The following is a 20,033-nucleotide window of genomic DNA, read 5'->3' on the forward strand; positions in this document are numbered from 1 at the left end:
GTGTGGCACTTGCACTGGCCATTGAGAGAAAAACAGACTAAACGGTTGCCATAGGAGAGATCGACTTCATTCTGTTTCAGTGAGTGAATCTGAGGCTGACAGCAAGGGCAAGGTGACTGATGGGTGCAGAGCAAGGACAGCCTGAGGCAAGCAGGGGCTGAAAGTCAGGAGCAGAAGAAAGGTTTCTGGGACCTTTTCACAGCAGAGGTGATGAATTTTGGACTTAGATGTGGGGGCAAATGTAGGTTGTGGGGAGGAGAAATTGAAGTCAAATTGTTATTAGCTTGGGAGCTACGCTGATGGTAATGCCAAGAGAAATAGAGAAAATGGGAATGGAAGAGGGCCTAGGATGCCCACTCTCTATCCTCCTTCCCTGTCTGGCCAGCTTCTGTTCATCAAGATCCAGCTCTTCCCCTTCCTGGGCTCCTGCCACTACGGTTTAGCATGCTCTGTGTTCACCCCATCCAACAACTCCCACAGGGAGATGTGATGACCTGTCTCACCTCCCCAGGGAAGGAAATGGAATGCAAGACTCAGCCAGAGCTCCCAGGATTCTCTACATTTAAGGTGGATGCAGAACTGGGTGAATCAAGCACTGGAAGAGGAATACTCTGCACACAGTGACTTGCTGAAATTTTTAGTAAGCTATGTATCTCCTTTCTTTTTTTTCTGAGATAGACTCTTACTCTGTCACCCAGGCTGGAATGCAATGGTGCAATCTTGGTTCACTACAACCTCTGCCTCCTGGGTTCAAGTGATTCTCCTGCTTCAGCCTCCCGAGTAACTGGGACTAGAGGTACACAAAACCACACCCTGCTAATTTTTGTAGTTTTAGTAGAGATGGGGTTTCACCATGTTGGCCAGGCTGGTCTCAAACTCCCCAAGTGATCCACCGGCCTCAGCCTCCCAAAGTGCTGGGATTACAGGTGTGAGCCACCATGTTTGGCCTGTATCTCCTTCGCGCCATTGCACTCCAGCCTGGGTAACAGAGTGAGACTCCGTCTCAAAACAATAACAAAAACAAACAAAAACAAAAAAAACCCCCAGCATTTACAGTGAATAGAGGGAAGACTACACTATTGTTCTATTTGGTTCAAAATTTGGCTTATCCATAGTAACCAGATCATTTTATTCATTTACTTGAATGTTTCTATTACATATTCATGAATACTTCAATTTCCATATGTATTTCATATCTGTACCATTCAAATTAAATAATATACAAGTTATTGTTAATAATTATAAACATTTATTAAGCACCAAGAGTATACTGTGGTGGTTGCTATATGAAAACACAATTATCAGTTTAGTATCCCTGCCATTGAGCTTACAATCTAAAATGAAATACAACAAGGCTGTCAGCATTCCTCAAAATGTCCTTAACTTAGAAATGGCTACTTTGGCAAATGAGTGAGGCAAAATGACCTATTATTCAAGTGCAGTGTTAAAAAGGCTTTGAGTATGATTCAAAGAATATTTTACTTGTACCCATTTTTCTTGATTGTATTATGCTTGTTAAGAAAAACAGTACTTAGAATTTTGGCATGAACAATGAATTATTTCAAATTGCCTTGTAGGACTTTAAACAAAGAGATGCTTACTGGCCTAAGTTTTCCAGCAGCCAGAGAAAGCCCCATTAAAAATATGAACTAGACCAAGTTTCTTTTTTAATCCACTTATACTTTTTCAACTTCTTCCTCTTCTCCTTATATGTAAGGGCTCCAATGATATTACATATCAGAGAAGAAAGTACTGTATCTAGATAAGCTACGCTGAAGTATTAGAGGCTTAGCAAGTTGAACTTCTAGAAAATACTAATTCATATTTTAAAAGAGGACTGAGCAAAGACAGCGGTGGAACCTCTGGCTGCAAAAGATGCCTGGCTATGCCTGATATGTAAACAGACACAAGCAGTCGAGTTCAGGCCATGTATCTTCAAAGTGATGAACAATATATGCAAATGCTTGTTTTTCTGCTCCATATTTCTCATGTAGAGGTATATGAGAATTTAGCATCAAGACTCTATATTGCAAACTCTGTCCTATTCTGCCTATAGTCATAGTATAATATTTAATAAATAATCCCAAGGTTATCACTGCTGGTTACATATTAGCCGACAAAGGCACACTGAAGAGACTTTTGATTCTTACTGTCAAATGCAATGATTGTTTGACACTACTGAACATGTATAATCTTAAACAATGTGATGATTATTTTTAATCTTTTATAATTGTTTTAATTCTAAAAGATTACTAAAAAAAAATTGGTTGTAAGGTGTCTGAAAACAAAAATAGAATGTACTCCATAAAGTACATGCACAGAATTTTTAAAAAGATGCATGCATACAGATATTTAATGGCAGAGTGGTAATATCCTGAGACTTTTTTTTTTTAATGGCAAAACAGTATTTCAGCAATTTTTGGGAAAAAATAATTTTTCCCTAAGAAGTCTATCTTGGCAACTTTCTTTTTAAGTAAGAAAGCAGCAGCAACATTTTTTAAATGTTCATAAAGCTCGCTTTCCATTAACAAGTTTATTAAGGAAAAGTGATCCAGAAACTTCAGGATAAAACTTTTGATAAAAATAGAATCACTAATTTTGACCTTAAACGAATACCAAAACACCCCTCTTCCAATTTAAGAGTGTCATTTGTATCTCCTATTTATATTAAATAAATCCAATTAATTACAAGATTTGAAATGAAAAATCTGAAACACGTATCAACATCATTCTCTTCTAATAAGATAACAGAAATTAACTTCAATGGGTTTCCCCCAAAAAGAATAGACTTTAAAAAAAATTTTTTTTTTTTTTTTGAGACGGAGTTTCGCTCTTGTTGCCCAGGCTGGAGTGCAATGGCGCGATCTCGGCTCACCACAACCTCCGCCTCCTGGGTTCAGGCAATTCTCCTGCCTCGGCCTCCTGAGTAGCTGGGATTACAGGCACGCGCCACCATGCCCAGCTAATTTTTTCGTATTTTTAGTAGAGACGGGGTTTCACCATGTTGGCAAGGATGGTCTCGATCTCTTGACCTTGTGATCCACCCACCTCGGCCTCCCAAAGTGCTGGGATTACAGGCGTGAGCCACCGCGCCCGGCTACTTTAAAAAATTTTAATTAGAGCTGTGTTAAATGAATCTGAGTTTACCAATCTCAGATCTTTTTTTTTTCTTTTTTTTTTTGAGACGGAGTTTCGCTCTTGTTACCCAGGCTGGAGTGCAATGGCGCGATCTCGGCTCACCACAGCCTCCGCCTCCTGGGTTCAGGCAATTCTCCTGCCTCAGCCTCCTGAGTAGCTGGGATTACAGGCACGCGCCACCATGCCCAGCTAATTTTTTGTATTTTTAGTAGAGACGGGGTTTCACCGTGTTGACCAGGATGGTCTCGATCTCTCGACCTCGTGATCCACCCGCCTCAGCCTCCCAAAGTGCTGGGATTACAGGCTTGAGCCACCGCGCCCGGCTCAATCTCAGATCTTAATGTACTTAGTTTTAGTTGGTATTCATGAGATGGCTAGAATTCCTGATTTAAGTATGTAGTACGTATTTTTTTTAAGGCAAGGCAAGTTTAAATATGTATAATGCATAGATACTAGCAAGATTATGAAGGCAATATGACTGACATACGCATTCACTTTTCTGAAGCAACACATTCCAAGCTACATAGAATTTAATTTCATGTCCTATTCTAAGACTACATGCTTGACATTACGCTTAGAAGCATAGTTGCTGTAATACATTAAAAATACTTCATTTTCCAGTATTGTATATTTTCAGATACCTGGTATACATCTTTTTTGCACAAAAATTTAAAAGAGATCCTACTAGCTAGCTATAACTACTGTGTTAAGTAATCATTTGAAGGAAGAATTCAGAAGGAGAGCAGATTATAAAACTAAGCATAATAATTACTGCTTTTAACTAAAAAAAAGTCAAGTAGTTCTGAATTATACTTGTTTTTCTGTCTTAGTAATGTATATATTCACTTTATAGCTACTAGTTTGATAAATATACTAAGACTGTATAAGACTCACTTTTCTTGTTTTTTTCTTGGGTGGTTATTTTTCTTCTCTGTATCCTTCCCCAACAGCAGTTGGAATTTTCTTTTGAATACAAAGTAAATTAAGGTTTATACTGTTTTTTTTTTCAACTGAGTCATGTAAAAGTTGACTCCTGTCATTTAAAAAAGTTATATTTAATTTTGGGGGGCCTTATCTAACATTTAACCATGTGTTTTTTTGTAAACAGTCTATATGTCAACAAATGGATAAGGGTTGACAAAGGCAAATACTGACTTCATCTGTATTTTAAACATGATTAGAAATTTTTTTTTCTTTCTTAATGAAAAAAATGACATAAAACAATTCATATAGGTCCTCTTCTCTCTCAACTGCTTTGAGATATAGCTTTAAATATGGGTAGATCAAGACAAGCAATGTTGGTAATCTCTTATCTTGCAAAGAAAAGAAAAAGTAAAATAAAGGAACTTATTTCCTTCCTAAGGTCTCAGCTAGTTTCTTAAGTCTTTTCTTCAGCTCCAATGGAAATTTCTCATAGCACTTCTTACAGACTGGCTTCATGTCAAACTCCACAAACTTATTCCTAAAGACGATAATTACAAAAAAAAAAAAGAAAGAAAGAAATTAGTGGAAAGACATTCAACAAAGTTATATAAATAATATGAATTGTATAGAACTAAATGAAGGCAACCAGATGATATCTACATTCTTATTAGTAAAAAGCCGTAATTCCAACCTCAATTCTTACTGTGATATATAAAAAAATACAATATCTTTTTTTTTTTTTTTGAGACGGAGTTTCACTCTTGTTACCCAGGCTGGAGTGCAATGGCATGATCTTGGCTCACCGCAACCTCTGCCTCCTGGGTTCAAGCAATTCTCCTGCCTCAGCCTCCTGAGTAGCTGGGATTACAGGCACACACCACCATGCCCAGCTAATTTTTTGTATTTTTAGTAGAGACGGGGTTTCACCATGATGACCAGGATGGTCTCGATCTCTTGACCTCGTGATCCACCCGCCTCGGCCTCCCAAAGTGCTGGGATTACAGGCTTGAGCCACCGCGCCCGGCCTGCAATATCATTTTTTAAAAAGTCCTTATAAATTGGTTCTATACATCTATCTGTGTAACATAGACTAACAGATTACATTTTATTCAGTACTAAGTAAAAAGGAAATCTAATGTGAATATAATTTACATAAGTAAAGTCAATCATGTATTTTTTTTTTTTGGGAACAGAGCCTCGACTGCCGCCCAGGCTGGACTGGTGATCATAAGTCACTGCAGCCTCTAATTCCTGGGCTCAAGCCATCCTCCAGCATAGCTGGGACACAGATGCATACTACTAAGCCTGGCTAACTTAAAAAAATTTTTTCTGTAGCCAAAGGGTCCTGCTGTATTGCCCAGGCTGGTAATCACATTTTAAAATACCTTGAGAATACCTTAAAGATAAATTTATCTAAAGGAAAGAACCATATTTTTGTAATGTGAATGAGTTCTTTATTGGAGGCAACATGATCTTACTTAGTAATTTAAATTAGGTAGCTATGTGGTTTAATTAATTTTAAATTATAAGGGATTATTCTGGTTATCTGACAGAAAGGTTGGAAGAAAGTTTTTAATCACTCTACATAAATATAACCAGATCACCTGTGGTTGTATTGTAAATGGTAGCTATTTGAAGAACTCAACTATTCTTTTGAAAAGCTAGAGCACATAACAATTTATTTGTTAAATGTCCTGGAGAAGATAACTTTTCAGACAAGCCTCCTGACCATCTGTAATGCATTTCCAACAGGTAGCTATAGGAGCTTATTACTGTTGAATCCACAGTGTTTAATTTTGAGTTGAGTAAATATACAACTTGATAACTTGTTGTATCTGTGAAATTATATTCAGGTAGCATTTATGAAGTAAATCTGGTGGTATACTGTCATCTATAAGAAAAATGATAAAATCTGCTGATATTTTTACTATATTTAAACATGGTATTAAACTAGACTTTGCTTCAAGATCATTTTAAAGGACAACGTTAGTAACAAAGGTTAATTCCTAAACACATATTTAAAATGAAAAATCTTCTATTTTAAAACACCACACTGGGAATTATTTTACAGTTTTTCTCCCAAGGTCTTCTTAGAGCAAAAGCTATTAAAACTGCCATTTTTTTTTATAAAAGAAAAAAATTATTCTCGTTTCTGGAGAGACTACCTTAGCAAGATTTCCACTGCTTAAATCTTTTTTTTTTTTTTTTTTTGAGATAGAGTTTCACTCTGTAGTCCAGAGTGGATTGCAGTGGCAATAACTCGGCTCACTGTTAACTTCTGCCTCCCAGGTCCAAGTGATTCTCCTGCCTCAGCCTCATGAGTAGCTGAGATTATAGAAACCAGTCACCATCCCTGGCTAATTTTTTTGTATTTTTAGTAAAGACGGGGTTTCACCATGTTGCCCAGGATGGTCTGGAACTCCTGACCTTAAGTGTTCTGCTGCCTCAGCCTCCCAAAGTGCTGGGATTACAAGTGTGAGCCACCATACCCGGCTCATTGTTTTAATCTTATATTTATATTTTAATCCCTCTTTATAATAGGAAACATGTAAACTGAAACAAAATATTTTTACAGCTCCGAACACAATGTAACTATGAGGGAAAAATGGAAAAATCATGCTAGTAATTCAAGAGAACTTCAAGGATTGAAATACTTTCCATAAAAATCAGGAATAAAAGAGACTTTGAAGACATTGAGGATATGAATTCATAAACAATAGCATATGGGCAATGTATGAATGCATACATAAACATCACAGAAGAAGATGTCTTATGTAAATCAGATGGACTTTGCCTCGATGTAAAACATGCTGAAAGGTTTTTTTTGAGACAGAGTCTCACTCTGTTGCCCAAGCTGGAGTGCAGTGGTATAGTCATGGCTCACTGCAACCTCAGCCTCCTGAGTAGCTGGGACTACAGGTATGGGCCACCATGCCTAGTTAATTTTTTTTTTTGTTGGATGGGGTTTGACCATGTTGTCCAGGCTGGTCTCAAAATCTTGGGCTTAAGCAATCTTTCCATCCTGGCCTCCCAAAATGCTGTGATTATAGGCATGAGCCACCGTGCTTGGCTATGCTGAAATAATATAATACATAACTTAGAACAAAGTTTTAAAAAATATAATATTTTTTAAAATATCAAACAACACCTATAATTTAACAATTAAATGATTTTGGTAAAGAAACAAAAAACCAGGATTTAAAAAGCTACAGTTATTAGACAAAAATCCTTTAAAACTTTTTCTAGGGTCTATTAAGAGATTAGAATTAAAAAAATAGAAATGTATATAACATGGTGTTTAAAAAATGAGGTAAGTGAGTCTACAGGGTAAGTGAAATATATGACCACAAACCTGTATTAAGTATGGAGCATATTCATTTAATCTTTGTAATTTTAGTAATTATGCAAAAGGACCAACTCTACAGAGGACAAATACTTGTATTTCAATCTCTGATGACTACAAATACATGCCCAAAAGTTGTGGGGGTAGTGGGGAGGAAGAAAACAAAAGACAGAAACAGAACAAAAACATATTCCAAAGGACTAACCAAAGGAGAAAGTAGTGAAAATGATGACAGAGGGATAGAAAAGTTTACAAACAGACTGGCTTTTTCTTTTTCTGCTTGTCCTTATCCTTTGCTTCTCTCTCCCGTTTGGCAAGTCGCCTCTTAAATTCTTCTGGCATTTTCTCATAACAGTGTTTGCAGACTGGCTTTAGGTCAATTTCAACAAATTTATCCCTTTGAGCAGGACAAAGAAGGAACAGAAGAAAGAACAGGGAACAATTAAAGGAAGAACCTTTACTTTCAGAAGGCCTGAACAGAAAGAGGAAATAAGAAATCAAATAATTCTTTTTCTAGGATTTTTTTAAGTGTCACCCCAAAGTTTTCAGTCTTAGGATTCACATTGGACAAAACCATAGACTTACTTGAGTGTTAATTTAGTGTTGCAGGTAGAACAGGCAAAGCAGTTCACGCACCAGGCCTTATTAAGCGCAGAGACCACTAGACAAAGAGGAAAGAGATCCGGTCACATGGAAATACATCAGTATGGGGAGCAGGGCAGCTTAGAATTTCAACTCTAAAACAGAACTATGACTGCAATGACTGTGTCTGTGGCACCTGGGGGAGACCTTTTTTTTTTTTTTTTTTTTTTTTAAATGAGACAGGGTCTTGATATGTTGCCCAGGCTGAAGTGTGGTGGCGCAATCTTGGCTAACTGTAGACCCAACCTCCTGGGCTCAAGTGATCCTCCCATCTCAGACTCATGAGTAGCTATAACTACAGGTGCACACCACCACATCTGGTTAAATTTTTTTTTTTTTTTTTTTTTTGAGACGGAGTTTCGCTCTTGTTACCCAGGCTGGAGTGCAATGGCGCGATCTTGGCTCACCGCAACCTCCGCCTCCTGGGTTCAGGCAATTCTCCTGCCTCAGCCTCCGGATTACAGGCACGCGCCACCATGCCCAGCTAATTTTTTGCACCTTTAGTAGAGATGGGATTTCACCATGTTGACCAGGATGGCCTTGATCTCTTGAGCTCGTGATCCACCCGCCTCGGCCTCCCAAAGTGCTGGGATTACAGGCTTGAGCCACCGCGCCCGGCCTTAGATAATCTCTATATTATAATGCCTAGTACAATGTAAATGATATATAGTCATTATACTATACTATTTTTATATTGTTATTTTTCTCTAAATATTTTTGATCCATAGTTGGTTGTATCACCAAATGTTTGGATCCAGCCCTTGGATATGGAGGGCTGACTTTAATCTTTCCCTGTTCTTAAGTATCCTATGAAGGTATAAATGATGTGTGCCGTATCTTACACCAGCAACTGTGCCCCCTTGGCCCGGGCACATGTGGTGACTATTCATGCATAACGTTGGTTAGGTGAGCTTGCTGTTTCTGTACCTACTGCTGTTGGCCCAACAAGGATGAACTAGGTAAATAATTTTGAAAAATCCGGGCATTAACTTATTTGTCTGTAGGAGTCTTTTTTCCAGAGCTGATGATAACAAGAAAGTTTCCTTTTCAGCTTCTTTTACCTGGCATCTGTTTCACAGAGGAGGGAGGTAAGTTTTATTTTCAACGGCACTAAAGATTGTTTTCCTGGACTAATCTTTTCATAAACTGCACATGAACAGTGTTTCAAAAGTATTTCCTGAATTAGGTGATGTCTGCAGGGAGCCATGAATCATGCTGAAAACAGGATTGTTCAAAACTTTGCCAGGAAGTCTCTGGCAGAATTGTGTTAGCAACTGTTAGCAAACACAGCTGCTTCCTTTCTGTTCCAGTCAATCAGCCCAGCCTAATTACCACAGTACAGGGGTAGTAAGTCCTAGATGTGCTTGCTGATAACTGCCAGGTTTTAGCATGTGCAGGTTAAAGTGCCTCTTCCTAACTACGATAGCAGATTAAACTGTTCCTAATAAATGTTGTTATGGAGCTTCCTGGAACTGGACAGAAACAGGTCTTATGGTCCACTAGGAACAGTTCCCATGATTGCTGGCATACAACACTGTGGCAGTGGCTGAAAGTAGTATCATAAATGAGTAACAAATCCAATTCTTTGATATTATCATCTTACTGCTACAGATTACTTGGGAAATACACCAAAGAAAGAGAAAAAGCAACTGATAACAATCACATTCCAAACAACAGCAATCACCAACCTGAATTTCCACATGACCCAAGTGTTTTTGTGTCAAAGTGGTACCAATCTAAAACTCACACAGATACTTACCATCACCTTCTATAACACGATTGCAGTGAAAGCAAACATCACCAAATAGCTGAAAATAAAAAAATGTGGTTCAAGATGTGTTAGAATTAAGTTCTTGAACATGGAACATTTAAAAACAAATAGCTGGTTATCTAAATGAAGAATTTATCACTACTGGAGAAAATCAGTAAAAGTTCTTTCACAAATTTTTACTTTTTACAATGAAAATAATTCACTTTCATCAATTAAAAAAAATCTTTCCAGAAGACAATTTGAGCACCCAAATAAGTAATGCAAATTATAGAAATCTGTGAGAATATATGGATAGGAAACAGATAAATCAATAAACCTATAGATGGGAGAGGAGGTGGGTTCTTGCTCAGGCAGAGCGCTGAGGACCAGACTATGGGTGGAGGATGTGGTGCTGGAGAACTGTCGTTTGCAGCTGGTGCAGAGACAAGAATCATAAAGGTGTGGTGGGTTGAAGAGAAACAAGACATTTCCATGGTCATAAAATGATGGCCCACAGATTGCTTCTTTCTTACAAAGGAGGGAAGGAAATTTAATTCATAGTGATATTATCAGCCAGCACTGTGCCTGGGAAACACCAGTGCAAGAGAGGTGATTATGAAGGGCTCTAGGGGCAAGGCTCCGAGAGAATGCACTGCCACTGTGTGAGGCTGCAACCTGCGTGTATAACCTCATCTAACCACAGAGAAGCAGCAGATGAACCCAAGTGGAAAGTAGTCTATTAAAAGGGGGTAGGGGCCCTCTGCATCCCTCCAAAATGTCAATGTCATCAAAAATTTTAAAAGGCTCCGGAAATGTTCCAGATTTAAGAAGGCTAAAAAAAATCACAACCCTAGACTGGGTCCAGTCTAGGAGTAGAAAAAAATGCTATGAGGACATTATTGACTCAAGTGACAAAACTGGAATAAATGGGTTAAAGTATGATATTAATACTGACAATTACAATTATGTTAGAGAGTCTCATATTCTTGGGAAATACATATTGAAGTATTTAGGGGTAAAGGAGTATGATGAATTTATTGGCAAATGCTTTACAAACAGCCATCATATTTGTGTATAATATTTATGTAAGTATGTGTTTTACACAGCAAGACTGAGCACAGGAAATGATAAAGCAAACAGTAGACTTGAATGAAAGGCATACAGGTATTCTTTTTATTTTTTATTTTATAGTTAGCTTCTGAGTCTGAAATTATTTCCTAAATAGTTAAAAACAAATCTCTCCTGAACAATGTACATCTTCCAAGAGATTTCCTTGTAGCTAAACTACTGATAAGCTTAAGTTCATAAAAGTCTATCTAGCATCCAGTGACTAAGGTCAATACCTGGTTATAGTGGGTTTCACAATATGCCAGGCCTTTCCTCTCATAATGGCGATGTCCAAGGAAGGGTTTCTCACACTTGGCGCAAACAAAATGCTGAAAAAAAATATTCCAATGGTCATTTTTGATTTGCCATATTTTATATCTAATAAAATAAACCACAGAGTTAACCTATCTTCAGAGAAGATGAATAAACCTTTGAGACAGTCATTTGATTTGGCCATAGGTAGCTCCCTAATACAATACTTTTGCATTTTAATTCATGTGTCTGTCTTTGACAGGTTACTTTAAGACACAGCCTATTAAAATAGCCCAAAAAGAGCAAAGAGATGAGCACCCCAGTAGCACCTATAAATGAGGAGCTGCTGCTGGATACAGGCCATGGAACTTCCTGCTTCAAGAAGGCTTTAGGAGCAAAAGTCCACATCCTGTATCATTACTGAGACATTCACAAAAGCAGTATACATTCTATATTCTTAACCATCAGCAAGTCAGTTGTCTTTAAAATGTCCATGTTTAACCTTTAGAACAGGCGTCCCCAAACTTTTTACACAGGGGGCCAGTTCACTGTCCTTCAGACCGTTGGAGGGCCGCCACATACTGTGCTCTTCTCACTGACCACCGATGAAAGAGGTGCCCCTTCCTGAAGTGCGGCGGGGGGCCGGATAAATGGCCTCAGGGGGTCGCACGCGGCCCGCGGGCCGTAGTTTGGGGATGCCTGCTTTAGAATCTCCTAAATCTTGCCAGGACACCTGAATCATGGAGAGTTGAAAGTATTGGTTACCCCTAAATCACAGAGATTTGAAAGGATTGATTACCGCTGAATCATGGAAGTTTGAAACGATTGGTTACTCTGAACTTACCTCCACATGCCACTGCTTGCCCATGGCGTTCACCACGCGCCCTTCAATGGGCCGTCGGCAAGCACCGCAGATGGGGACCCCCATTTTATCATGGCATGGAAGGCAGTACAGCTCCCCTTTGAGTTCCCGTGCATCGGCAGTCAGCTCCTTCCTGTCCGTGAGAAAGACACCCAGCTTAATACTAAGAGAGAAAAACAGCCAACCGATGGGGCCAGCCAAAATTTTAAAAGGTTTTTAAAGATATTACTATGCCAATCCCTGCAACTTTCTTCTTCTGTCTTTAGAGGTGATCAGAGTAACCTGAATTAATAGGCCCGAATAGGTTTCAGATTCCTACCAAAACATCTGTATCTTAAAAGGATAGGATGCAAGACTAGGTTAGATATATACCACCACCCCAGTCATATTCATCATTTCCTTCTTATATAGTCACGTTACATTTTAGTCCATTTGTCTTCCTTTAAAAGGTATAGGGAATAATCACAGTGCTGAGGGTAGACTCAGTAATACTACCTGCTATGGTGTGAATGTGTCCCCCAAAGTGCATGATCCCCAATGCAGGTGTCAGGAGGTAGGGACTCTAAGGGGTGATTAAATTATGAAGACTCTACCCTCATGGATGGATTAATGCTGTTAATGAGGGGGTGGGTTCCTTATAAAAGGACGAGTTCAGCTTCCTTCCTTCTCTTCCTCCCTTTCCCTCTCCTCCCACCCCCTGTGTGATGCCCTTTGCCATGTTATGATGCAGCAAGAAGGTCCTCACTAGATGCCAGCCCCTTAATCTTGGACTTCCCAGCCTCCAGAACCATAAGCCAAATAAATTTCTGTTTGTTACAAATTATCCAGTTTGTGGTATTCTGTTATAGGCACGTAAAAGAGACTAAGACACTAGCTTTCCAAGCAAACTGAGAAGTTGACAGACTAGTTTCATTTACTAACAATTATTTAAATTGTCACAAGCTGTTGAAAAGAGCTATAGGTTAATAGGTTTAGGTTTATTTTCACAAACACATGCCCAGAATTTTCCTTCTCCAAATACTCAAATATTATTTTCAGTCTCCTGCATCAATAAACATTTGGTCAGAGATGGTTCCAGTTAGTCAAATGGACTTGTTTGAATTTCACCCCTTTGAAGTAATTCTATAGGAAAAGTGGACAGAGGAGAATCCCCCAAGAGGAAGGACAGGCAAGAAAATGAGATACGGCACAAACTGATAATTCAATCACCAAAGATGAAATGGCTTAACTTATACCACCAACAGTTTTCTTAATATTTAGCCTTAATATTTAATATTAATATTAATGTTTCTTCTCCATCCCTACTATAATTTAGCATGTAAGTTCACATTAACTACAGTAAATAATCTTTATCCACTAAATTTTTATACTAATTTAGAAAATTCATAGCCCAACAATTTATCATAACTTTTTGAAGACTGAAAATTAAATGTATTTCTTTTAGATGTAAACCAAGCCAAATTAAATATAACAACATATTTTAAGATAATACCTAATTATTACAACTGTAAAAGTAATGCATGTACAGAGATAAGACCTTTCTTTGAGGTATTTTTGGAACTTCTATTGGAAAAACAGTGATGACAAATAGTTCTGGGGATATTGGGGGTATTTTAATATAGACTGATAGTTGATACTATAAGATTATTGCTAATTTGCTTAGGTATGGTAAGACTACTGTGATTCTGGCCAGGTGCAGTGGCTCATGCCTGTAATCCCAGCACTTAGGGAGGCTGAGATGGGTGGATTGCTTGAGCTCAGGAGTTCGAGATCAGCCTGGGCAACATGGGAAGACTCCATCTCTACAAAAAATTCAAAAAAATTAGTCGGGAAGGGTGGCATGTGCCTGTTGTCCTAGCTACCCTGGAGGATGAGGTGGGAGGATTGCTTGAGCCCAGGAGGTTGAAGCTGCAGTGAGCAATGACTGCCCACTACACTACGGCCTGGGTGATACAGTGAGATCCTGTCTCAAGAAAAAAATTTAAAAAAAATTTTTTTTCTTAAAGTATTGTAGTTCCACAGGAAAATGCCTTTATTCTCAGGAGACGTATTCTGAGTCATGAGAAATTTTAGAGGTATGTGTGTACATGCACATGTACACACATACATGGGAGGGTGAAACAAGAACGTGTATTGTACACACACACAAGCATGATAACATGTTAAATGGTGAAATAAAATTAAGGGTACACAGATTTCATTATATCATTCTCTTGACACTTCTATAGTTTTAACATTTTCTAGACTAAAAATTGGAGAAAAACAATTTGGTTTGCTAGAGTAACAGAAATATAGATAAAAGTAATCTTTCCTTCCCACTGCCTGTGTAATAAAAAAGAAACATCCCAATACCCGCAGTTGGCGCAGTTGAAATGATCTGGATGGTAGGGGTCATTCTTGAATATCAGAGGCTGCTCATCGATGATGGCATGGCATTTCTGGCAGATGTATTTCCCAAGGCCTCTGGCTTTCTCACGATTATGACAGGGGCGACACAGGTGTCTAAACGGAGCCAAAACTTAAATTTAAAATTTTAGGTTCTTTCTAATGGTTAAAAATAAACATGCTTCCCTTATCTCTGAAAAGAAATTAAACAATTTCTTTTTTAAAAAAATCACTCCTCTGCTTTTTAACAGAGCAGAATCAAGCTACATGGAAAATGTGTTCCAACCCCACTATCTGACTGATCTTTAAGAAACTCCATCTATGTACATCCCCCGCTGGTAGTTCAGCCATGCGTGGAGCCGTTATGCCCTGTGCATAGCAACACAAGGGTCCACTCCCAGCAGCAACATTCAGTCAACACACTGAAGTGTCTTGAGTTCCCATGCCTTCAATTCGGTGTCCTAAAAGAACTGCCTTACATCCCACATGGAGAATACACATGAGCTTGTCACAGTCACATTATTCACCCACATCTGACAAGAATGAAAATCCACCTACCTCCCAGCATTCTTGACAAACCCGATATCTGCCAGAACTTCCTGGCAGAGGTCACAGCGGAAGCACTCCGGATGCCAGCTGTTATTCATGGCTTTGATAACTCGGCCAATGATGAATTCACCTGTGGGAAAGCAACACACAAAGGATGTTCCATAGAGGAACTTTTTATTTATGTGTGTACCATGGTAAGCTCATTAGAAAAAAGATTTTTATTTCATCTGAGTCTTTGTTTTTGATTCAGTTGCCACATTTTTGGGCTGTTCTGTCTTCTCTGAATATAGCTTTCCTTTCCAAACTGGGCTCTCTTGAATGCCTTTTGGTTATTTCTGGTCATTGTCAGCATAGACAACTGAAATCTACAGCAGTTTCTTATAACCCATACTTACTTTATTCTTTCATTAAACCTTTAGAACATTCTACTCAGTTTCTTCCATCTCTGGAAACCTAGCAGAGCTATTAACAACCAGTGAAGTGGCTAATATGCAAGCAAGTTAATCACTTATGCGCCATGCAAGCAGTGCTGAAGCATCCCTAAGCATCTCACGTACCTCACTGATGTCTTCCCTGCCTCTTTCCTGGCAAAACCAAAAGCAAGTAGATAATGGTTGTGTTAACACAGGAAAAGAATGCTCCCAAATGCCAACTGATAGGAGTCCTAGTTCATCCTGAAATACCTCTACCCTAAATGTCCTTAAAAATCAATTATCTCTGGTTTTGATATTTCTCCAGCTTGTTATATATTAACAATAGGGAAGAGGACTGATGAAGTATCCAAGAGTTATTCATAATGAGCACCAAAAACCATTTTTACCATTGATACTTTACCAGTGTGAAATGACTGAAGTAATTTGGAAACTTACTTGTCCTCCCCTGGACAAGATGGAAGTTTTGCTCTGTTGCCTAGGCTGGAGTGAAACGGTACGGTCTCAGCTCACTGCAGCCTCTACCCGCTGTGTTCAAGCAATTCCTCTGCCTCAGCTTCATGGATAGCTGGGATTATTGGCACCTGCCACCATGCCCAACTAAGTTTTGTAGTTTTAGTAGAGACAGGGTTTTCCCATGTTGGCCAGACTGGTCTCAAACTCCTGACCTCAGGTGATCCTCCCACCTCCACCTCCCAAAGTGCTGGGATTACAGGTGTGAGCCACCGCATGTGGCCGGAAACTTACTTTTTACTTGACATTTAGCAGTAAAACTTACCACACTGATGACAGCAAGGGGCAAAGAGCATCTGAAAGTCATGTTCACAGTACTTTCTTCCTTCAAACTGAAAGAGAGGGTACCACCAACTTACATACACAAAACAATCACAGAAGGAATATAATTACTTGATGGAGATATACAGGAAAGATGTTTCTGAACTAAGAGTTCTGCCCTAAGAATTTATAACTCTACCATGATTTTAAAAAGCAGATACACTTTTGTACCTACCATACCTCTACATGTTGGTACAGAAAAGACATATGGAACAAGCTGAGGCTAGACTCAATATTACACCAGGGACCGGTGACCTGGCTTCTAACTGTTCTGAACTGATTCCTGGCTCACATACCCTGCCTTTAATGAATCTGATGAAAGCTATGGACCATCTCTCTCTCCAGAAAGTATGCACATACATACAACTCACCTCCCACATTTTTTAGGTCGGTATCTAGCACACTGTATTTTATTTTATTCTATTAAAAAATAGGAGTCTTGCTATACTGCCCAGGCTGGTCTTGAAATCCTGGCCCAAAGCAATTCTTCTACCTTGGCCTCTCAAAGCACTGGGGCCACAGGCGTGAGCCAGTACGCTCAGCCCTAACACAGTTTTAAATGATCAAAATCCATTTAAAAACATTATTTTAACAGTTAGGATTTTTACATCCTTCATTTCTTAAACTGTTTTCATTTCATTTCCTCCAATTTTATCCTAGATTTTTTTTGTACTTGTATTTAATCACCCTACCATACTTTTCTGCAATCAAAATATATATAACATGAAATTTTAAAATGTGCTTTAACTTCTGAATCCATAAGGCTGTAAAGGTTAACATTCATTTTCTTCTGTATTATCATTACAATGATTAGTACAGGACAAACAAGACATAAAGATTAATTTTGTTATACTATTTGTTTACTTGAAAAGCCTATCTTAGTGATAGTGGTATAAGTAGGGCTGCTCTTTCCTCCCACAATTATTTAATGTATCTCATGCATAAATATGGCTTTCCACTAGAAGAATCAGGTTCAATATTAATTCTAGGTCTATTTTCTATTTTGGATGTTGCTTTATTTTAAATATATAAATGCTAAGAAATGTTTTTCACATTACTAAGTTGTGAGAATTTTTTTTTTTCTCTTTTCTTGCTCTGTTGCCAGGCTGGAGTGCAGTGGCGTAATCTTGGCTCACTGCAACTTCCGCATCCTGGTTTCAAGCAATTCTCCTGCCTCAGCCTCCTGAGTAGCTGGGATTATAGGTGCATGTCACCATGCCCAGCTGATTTTTCTATTTTTGGTAGAGACGGGGTTTCACCATGTTGGCCAGGATGGTCTCGATCTCTTGACCTCATGATCCACCCACTTTGGCCTCCCAAAGGGATTACAGGCATGAGCCACCGCTCTCAGCTGAGAATTATTACAGTAATGTCTATCTCCCCTTGAATTTTTGAGCTTCTTACAAGTTATATGCCAAAGTCACACACTGTTTAATTATCAAAATTCATTCTTAATGATGTATCAGTTGTCAACTCAGTGTTCACAATTTATGGCTACAGATTTATTCATCCAATTTAGTGAACATATCCACCATTGATTAATGCATCTACCACTGTGATACTGTGAAATACGTATTTGGTCTTCCTCTCAGTTTCCTGGCATACAGCTCCTAAAATCCTTGGGATCTTAAAAGTGACATCTTTTTGTATGCTAATGGGGTGACCAGTGACTGACAGCCCCTAAGCAGATTTAGGATGGGGCTGGTTACCAGAAAGAACAAGGCAGAATTGGATGATAAGTCAGTTCTTATTGTTGAACCAGCCAAAGCATGTTTTCTCCTAGAAAAAACACTCTTTTTCTCAGAGTCTCACTCTGTTGCCCAGGCTGGAGTACGGTGGCACAGTCTCGGCTCACTGCAACCTCTGCCTCTTGGGTTCAAGCAATTCTCTTGCCTCAGCCTCCTGAGTAGCTGGGATTACAGGCACCTGCCACTGCATCCAGCTAATTTTTGTATTTTTAATAGAGATGGGGTTTCACGAAGTTGTTCAGGCTGTTCTGGAACTCCTGACCTCAAGTGATCTGCCTGCCTCAGCCTCCCAAAGTAATAGGATTACAGGCGTGAGCCACTATGTCCAGCTTTTACTTTTTAATTCAAATGAATAAGCTGTAATATATTTAATGTATCTTTTTGTTTTTAGATTAGGTCTTGCTATGTTGTTCAAGCTTGTCTTGAACTCTTGGGCTCAAGTGATCCTCCTACATCAGCCTCTTGAAAATCTGGGATTACAGGCACACAATACCTTGCCCAGCTTAATGTATCTGGTTTTTAAAGTTTATTAACAGAAAATAAATTGATATGCTATTACTCAATACTCGGTCATACTACATTGCAATATGCAGCCAAAATTACAAGTATTTATGAAGTGCAACATATTTCTGATAAATGTATGCTATCCATATGTATAAAAATCTGACGTTTAGCTTTTAGCAGTAATTAACAGAAGTACCATATGATCCAGCAATCTCACTAGTGGGAATATATCCAAAGGAAATGAAATCAGTATGTGAAAGAAATATCTGCACTCCCATGTTTACTGCAGCACTATTCACAAAAGCCAAGATTTGGAAGCAACCTAACTAACTGTCCATCAACAGATAAATGGATAAAGAAAACATGGCACATATATACTCAGTGGAGTATTCTTCAGCTATAAAAAAGAATGAGGTGTTATCATCTGTGGCAGTATGTATGAACCTGTAGGACATTACATTAAGTGAAATAAGCACAGAAGGACAAATACTACATGATCTCACTCATATGTAGAATCTAAAGAGGTTGACTTCACAGAAATAGTAAAACAGAGGTTGCCAGAGGCTGGGGAGAATGGAGTGGAGGAGATGGGGAGAAGATGGTCAACGGGTACAAAGTTATAGTGAGGAGGAATAAGTTCCAGTGTTCTATTGCACAGTAGGGTGACTATGGTTAATAATATTGCATTTCAAAATATTTCAAAATACCTAGAAAAGAGGCATTTTGAATGTTCTTACTACAAAGAAAGTATAGATGTATGAGGTGATAGATATGTTAAACACTCTGATTTGATTTTTACACAATGTATACATGTATTGAAACGTCACACTGTGCCCCACATGTGTAATTATTATGTCAATTAAAAACAAAAAATCAAAACAACTACCAAATAGCCTTCTGTATCTTCTGGGTCTGCATCCTTGAATTCAATCAACCAAGGATAAAAAAATATGTGGGGAAAAAACCCCAAACAATAAAAAATAGCAATACAAAAATAAAAAGAATACAAATTTTAAAACACAGTATAATAACTATTTACATAGCATTTATACTTTATTAGCTATTATAAGTAATCTAGAGATGATGAAAAGTATACAGGAGGATGTGTATAGGTTATATGGACATTAAGTATACCATTTTATATCAGGGACTTGAGCATTCAAAGATTTTGGTAAACTCTGAGGGTCAGGTGGGAGTAGGGTGGAGGGGATGTCCTGGAACCAATCCTTTGTGGATACCATGAGGCAACTGTGTAAAATCTCAGAAATAACTCCATTAATTTAGTTAGAAATGATCAACTTTTAGTCTGTATTTAATGAAAGAGAAAGATGTATACTGCATAAAAACACAAAAAAGTTGCCCAGCAGTTTAAATATATATTTTTTAGAAGGCTGAAAATATAATCATTGTATAAAACAACATAAAATTAGGATTAACTGTAATTTGGAAACATCTTTTAACAAGACAGGTAGGAGTCAAGAACACTGACCGTGGATCCAGACTGCCTGACTTCAAAATCTGGCTGAAAGACTCATTGTGTGGCCTTGGGCAAGTTGCTCAACCT

At 38.4% G+C, this 20,033-nt stretch overlaps 1 protein-coding gene across 8 annotated transcripts in view; it reads right to left on the reverse strand.

Annotated features, from left to right (window-relative positions):
* Window positions 1-1,079: 1,079 nt before the first annotated feature.
* LIMS1 (LIM zinc finger domain containing 1) overlaps window positions 1,080-20,033 on the reverse strand; it is a 148,639-nt gene continuing 129,685 nt past the window's right edge. For 5 of the 8 annotated variants that reach the window (XM_074400318.1, XM_074400322.1, XM_074400319.1 and 2 more), the window contains exons 3-11: window positions 16,162-16,228; window positions 14,962-15,082; window positions 14,371-14,520; window positions 12,001-12,151; window positions 11,141-11,233; window positions 9,807-9,855; window positions 7,991-8,066; window positions 7,611-7,802; window positions 4,514-4,600 (exon numbers count right to left, since the gene is read on the reverse strand). In XM_074400318.1, the coding sequence (XP_074256419.1) occupies window positions 7,655-7,802; window positions 7,991-8,066; window positions 9,807-9,855; window positions 11,141-11,233; window positions 12,001-12,151; window positions 14,371-14,520; window positions 14,962-15,082; window positions 16,162-16,228 (855 nt within the window). In that variant the 3' untranslated portion in view covers window positions 4,514-4,600; window positions 7,611-7,654. Of the gene's footprint in view, window positions 4,601-7,610; window positions 7,803-7,990; window positions 8,067-9,806; window positions 9,856-11,140; window positions 11,234-12,000; window positions 12,152-14,360; window positions 14,521-14,961; window positions 15,083-16,161; window positions 16,229-20,033 lie in introns of those variants that run through there. The other 3 variants (XM_003922765.3, XM_003922764.3, XM_074400325.1) reach the window with 2 other exon arrangements.

This window comes from Saimiri boliviensis, chromosome 1, assembly GCF_048565385.1.
Source record: "Saimiri boliviensis isolate mSaiBol1 chromosome 1, mSaiBol1.pri, whole genome shotgun sequence".
Lineage (NCBI taxonomy): Eukaryota > Metazoa > Chordata > Mammalia > Primates > Cebidae > Saimiri > Saimiri boliviensis.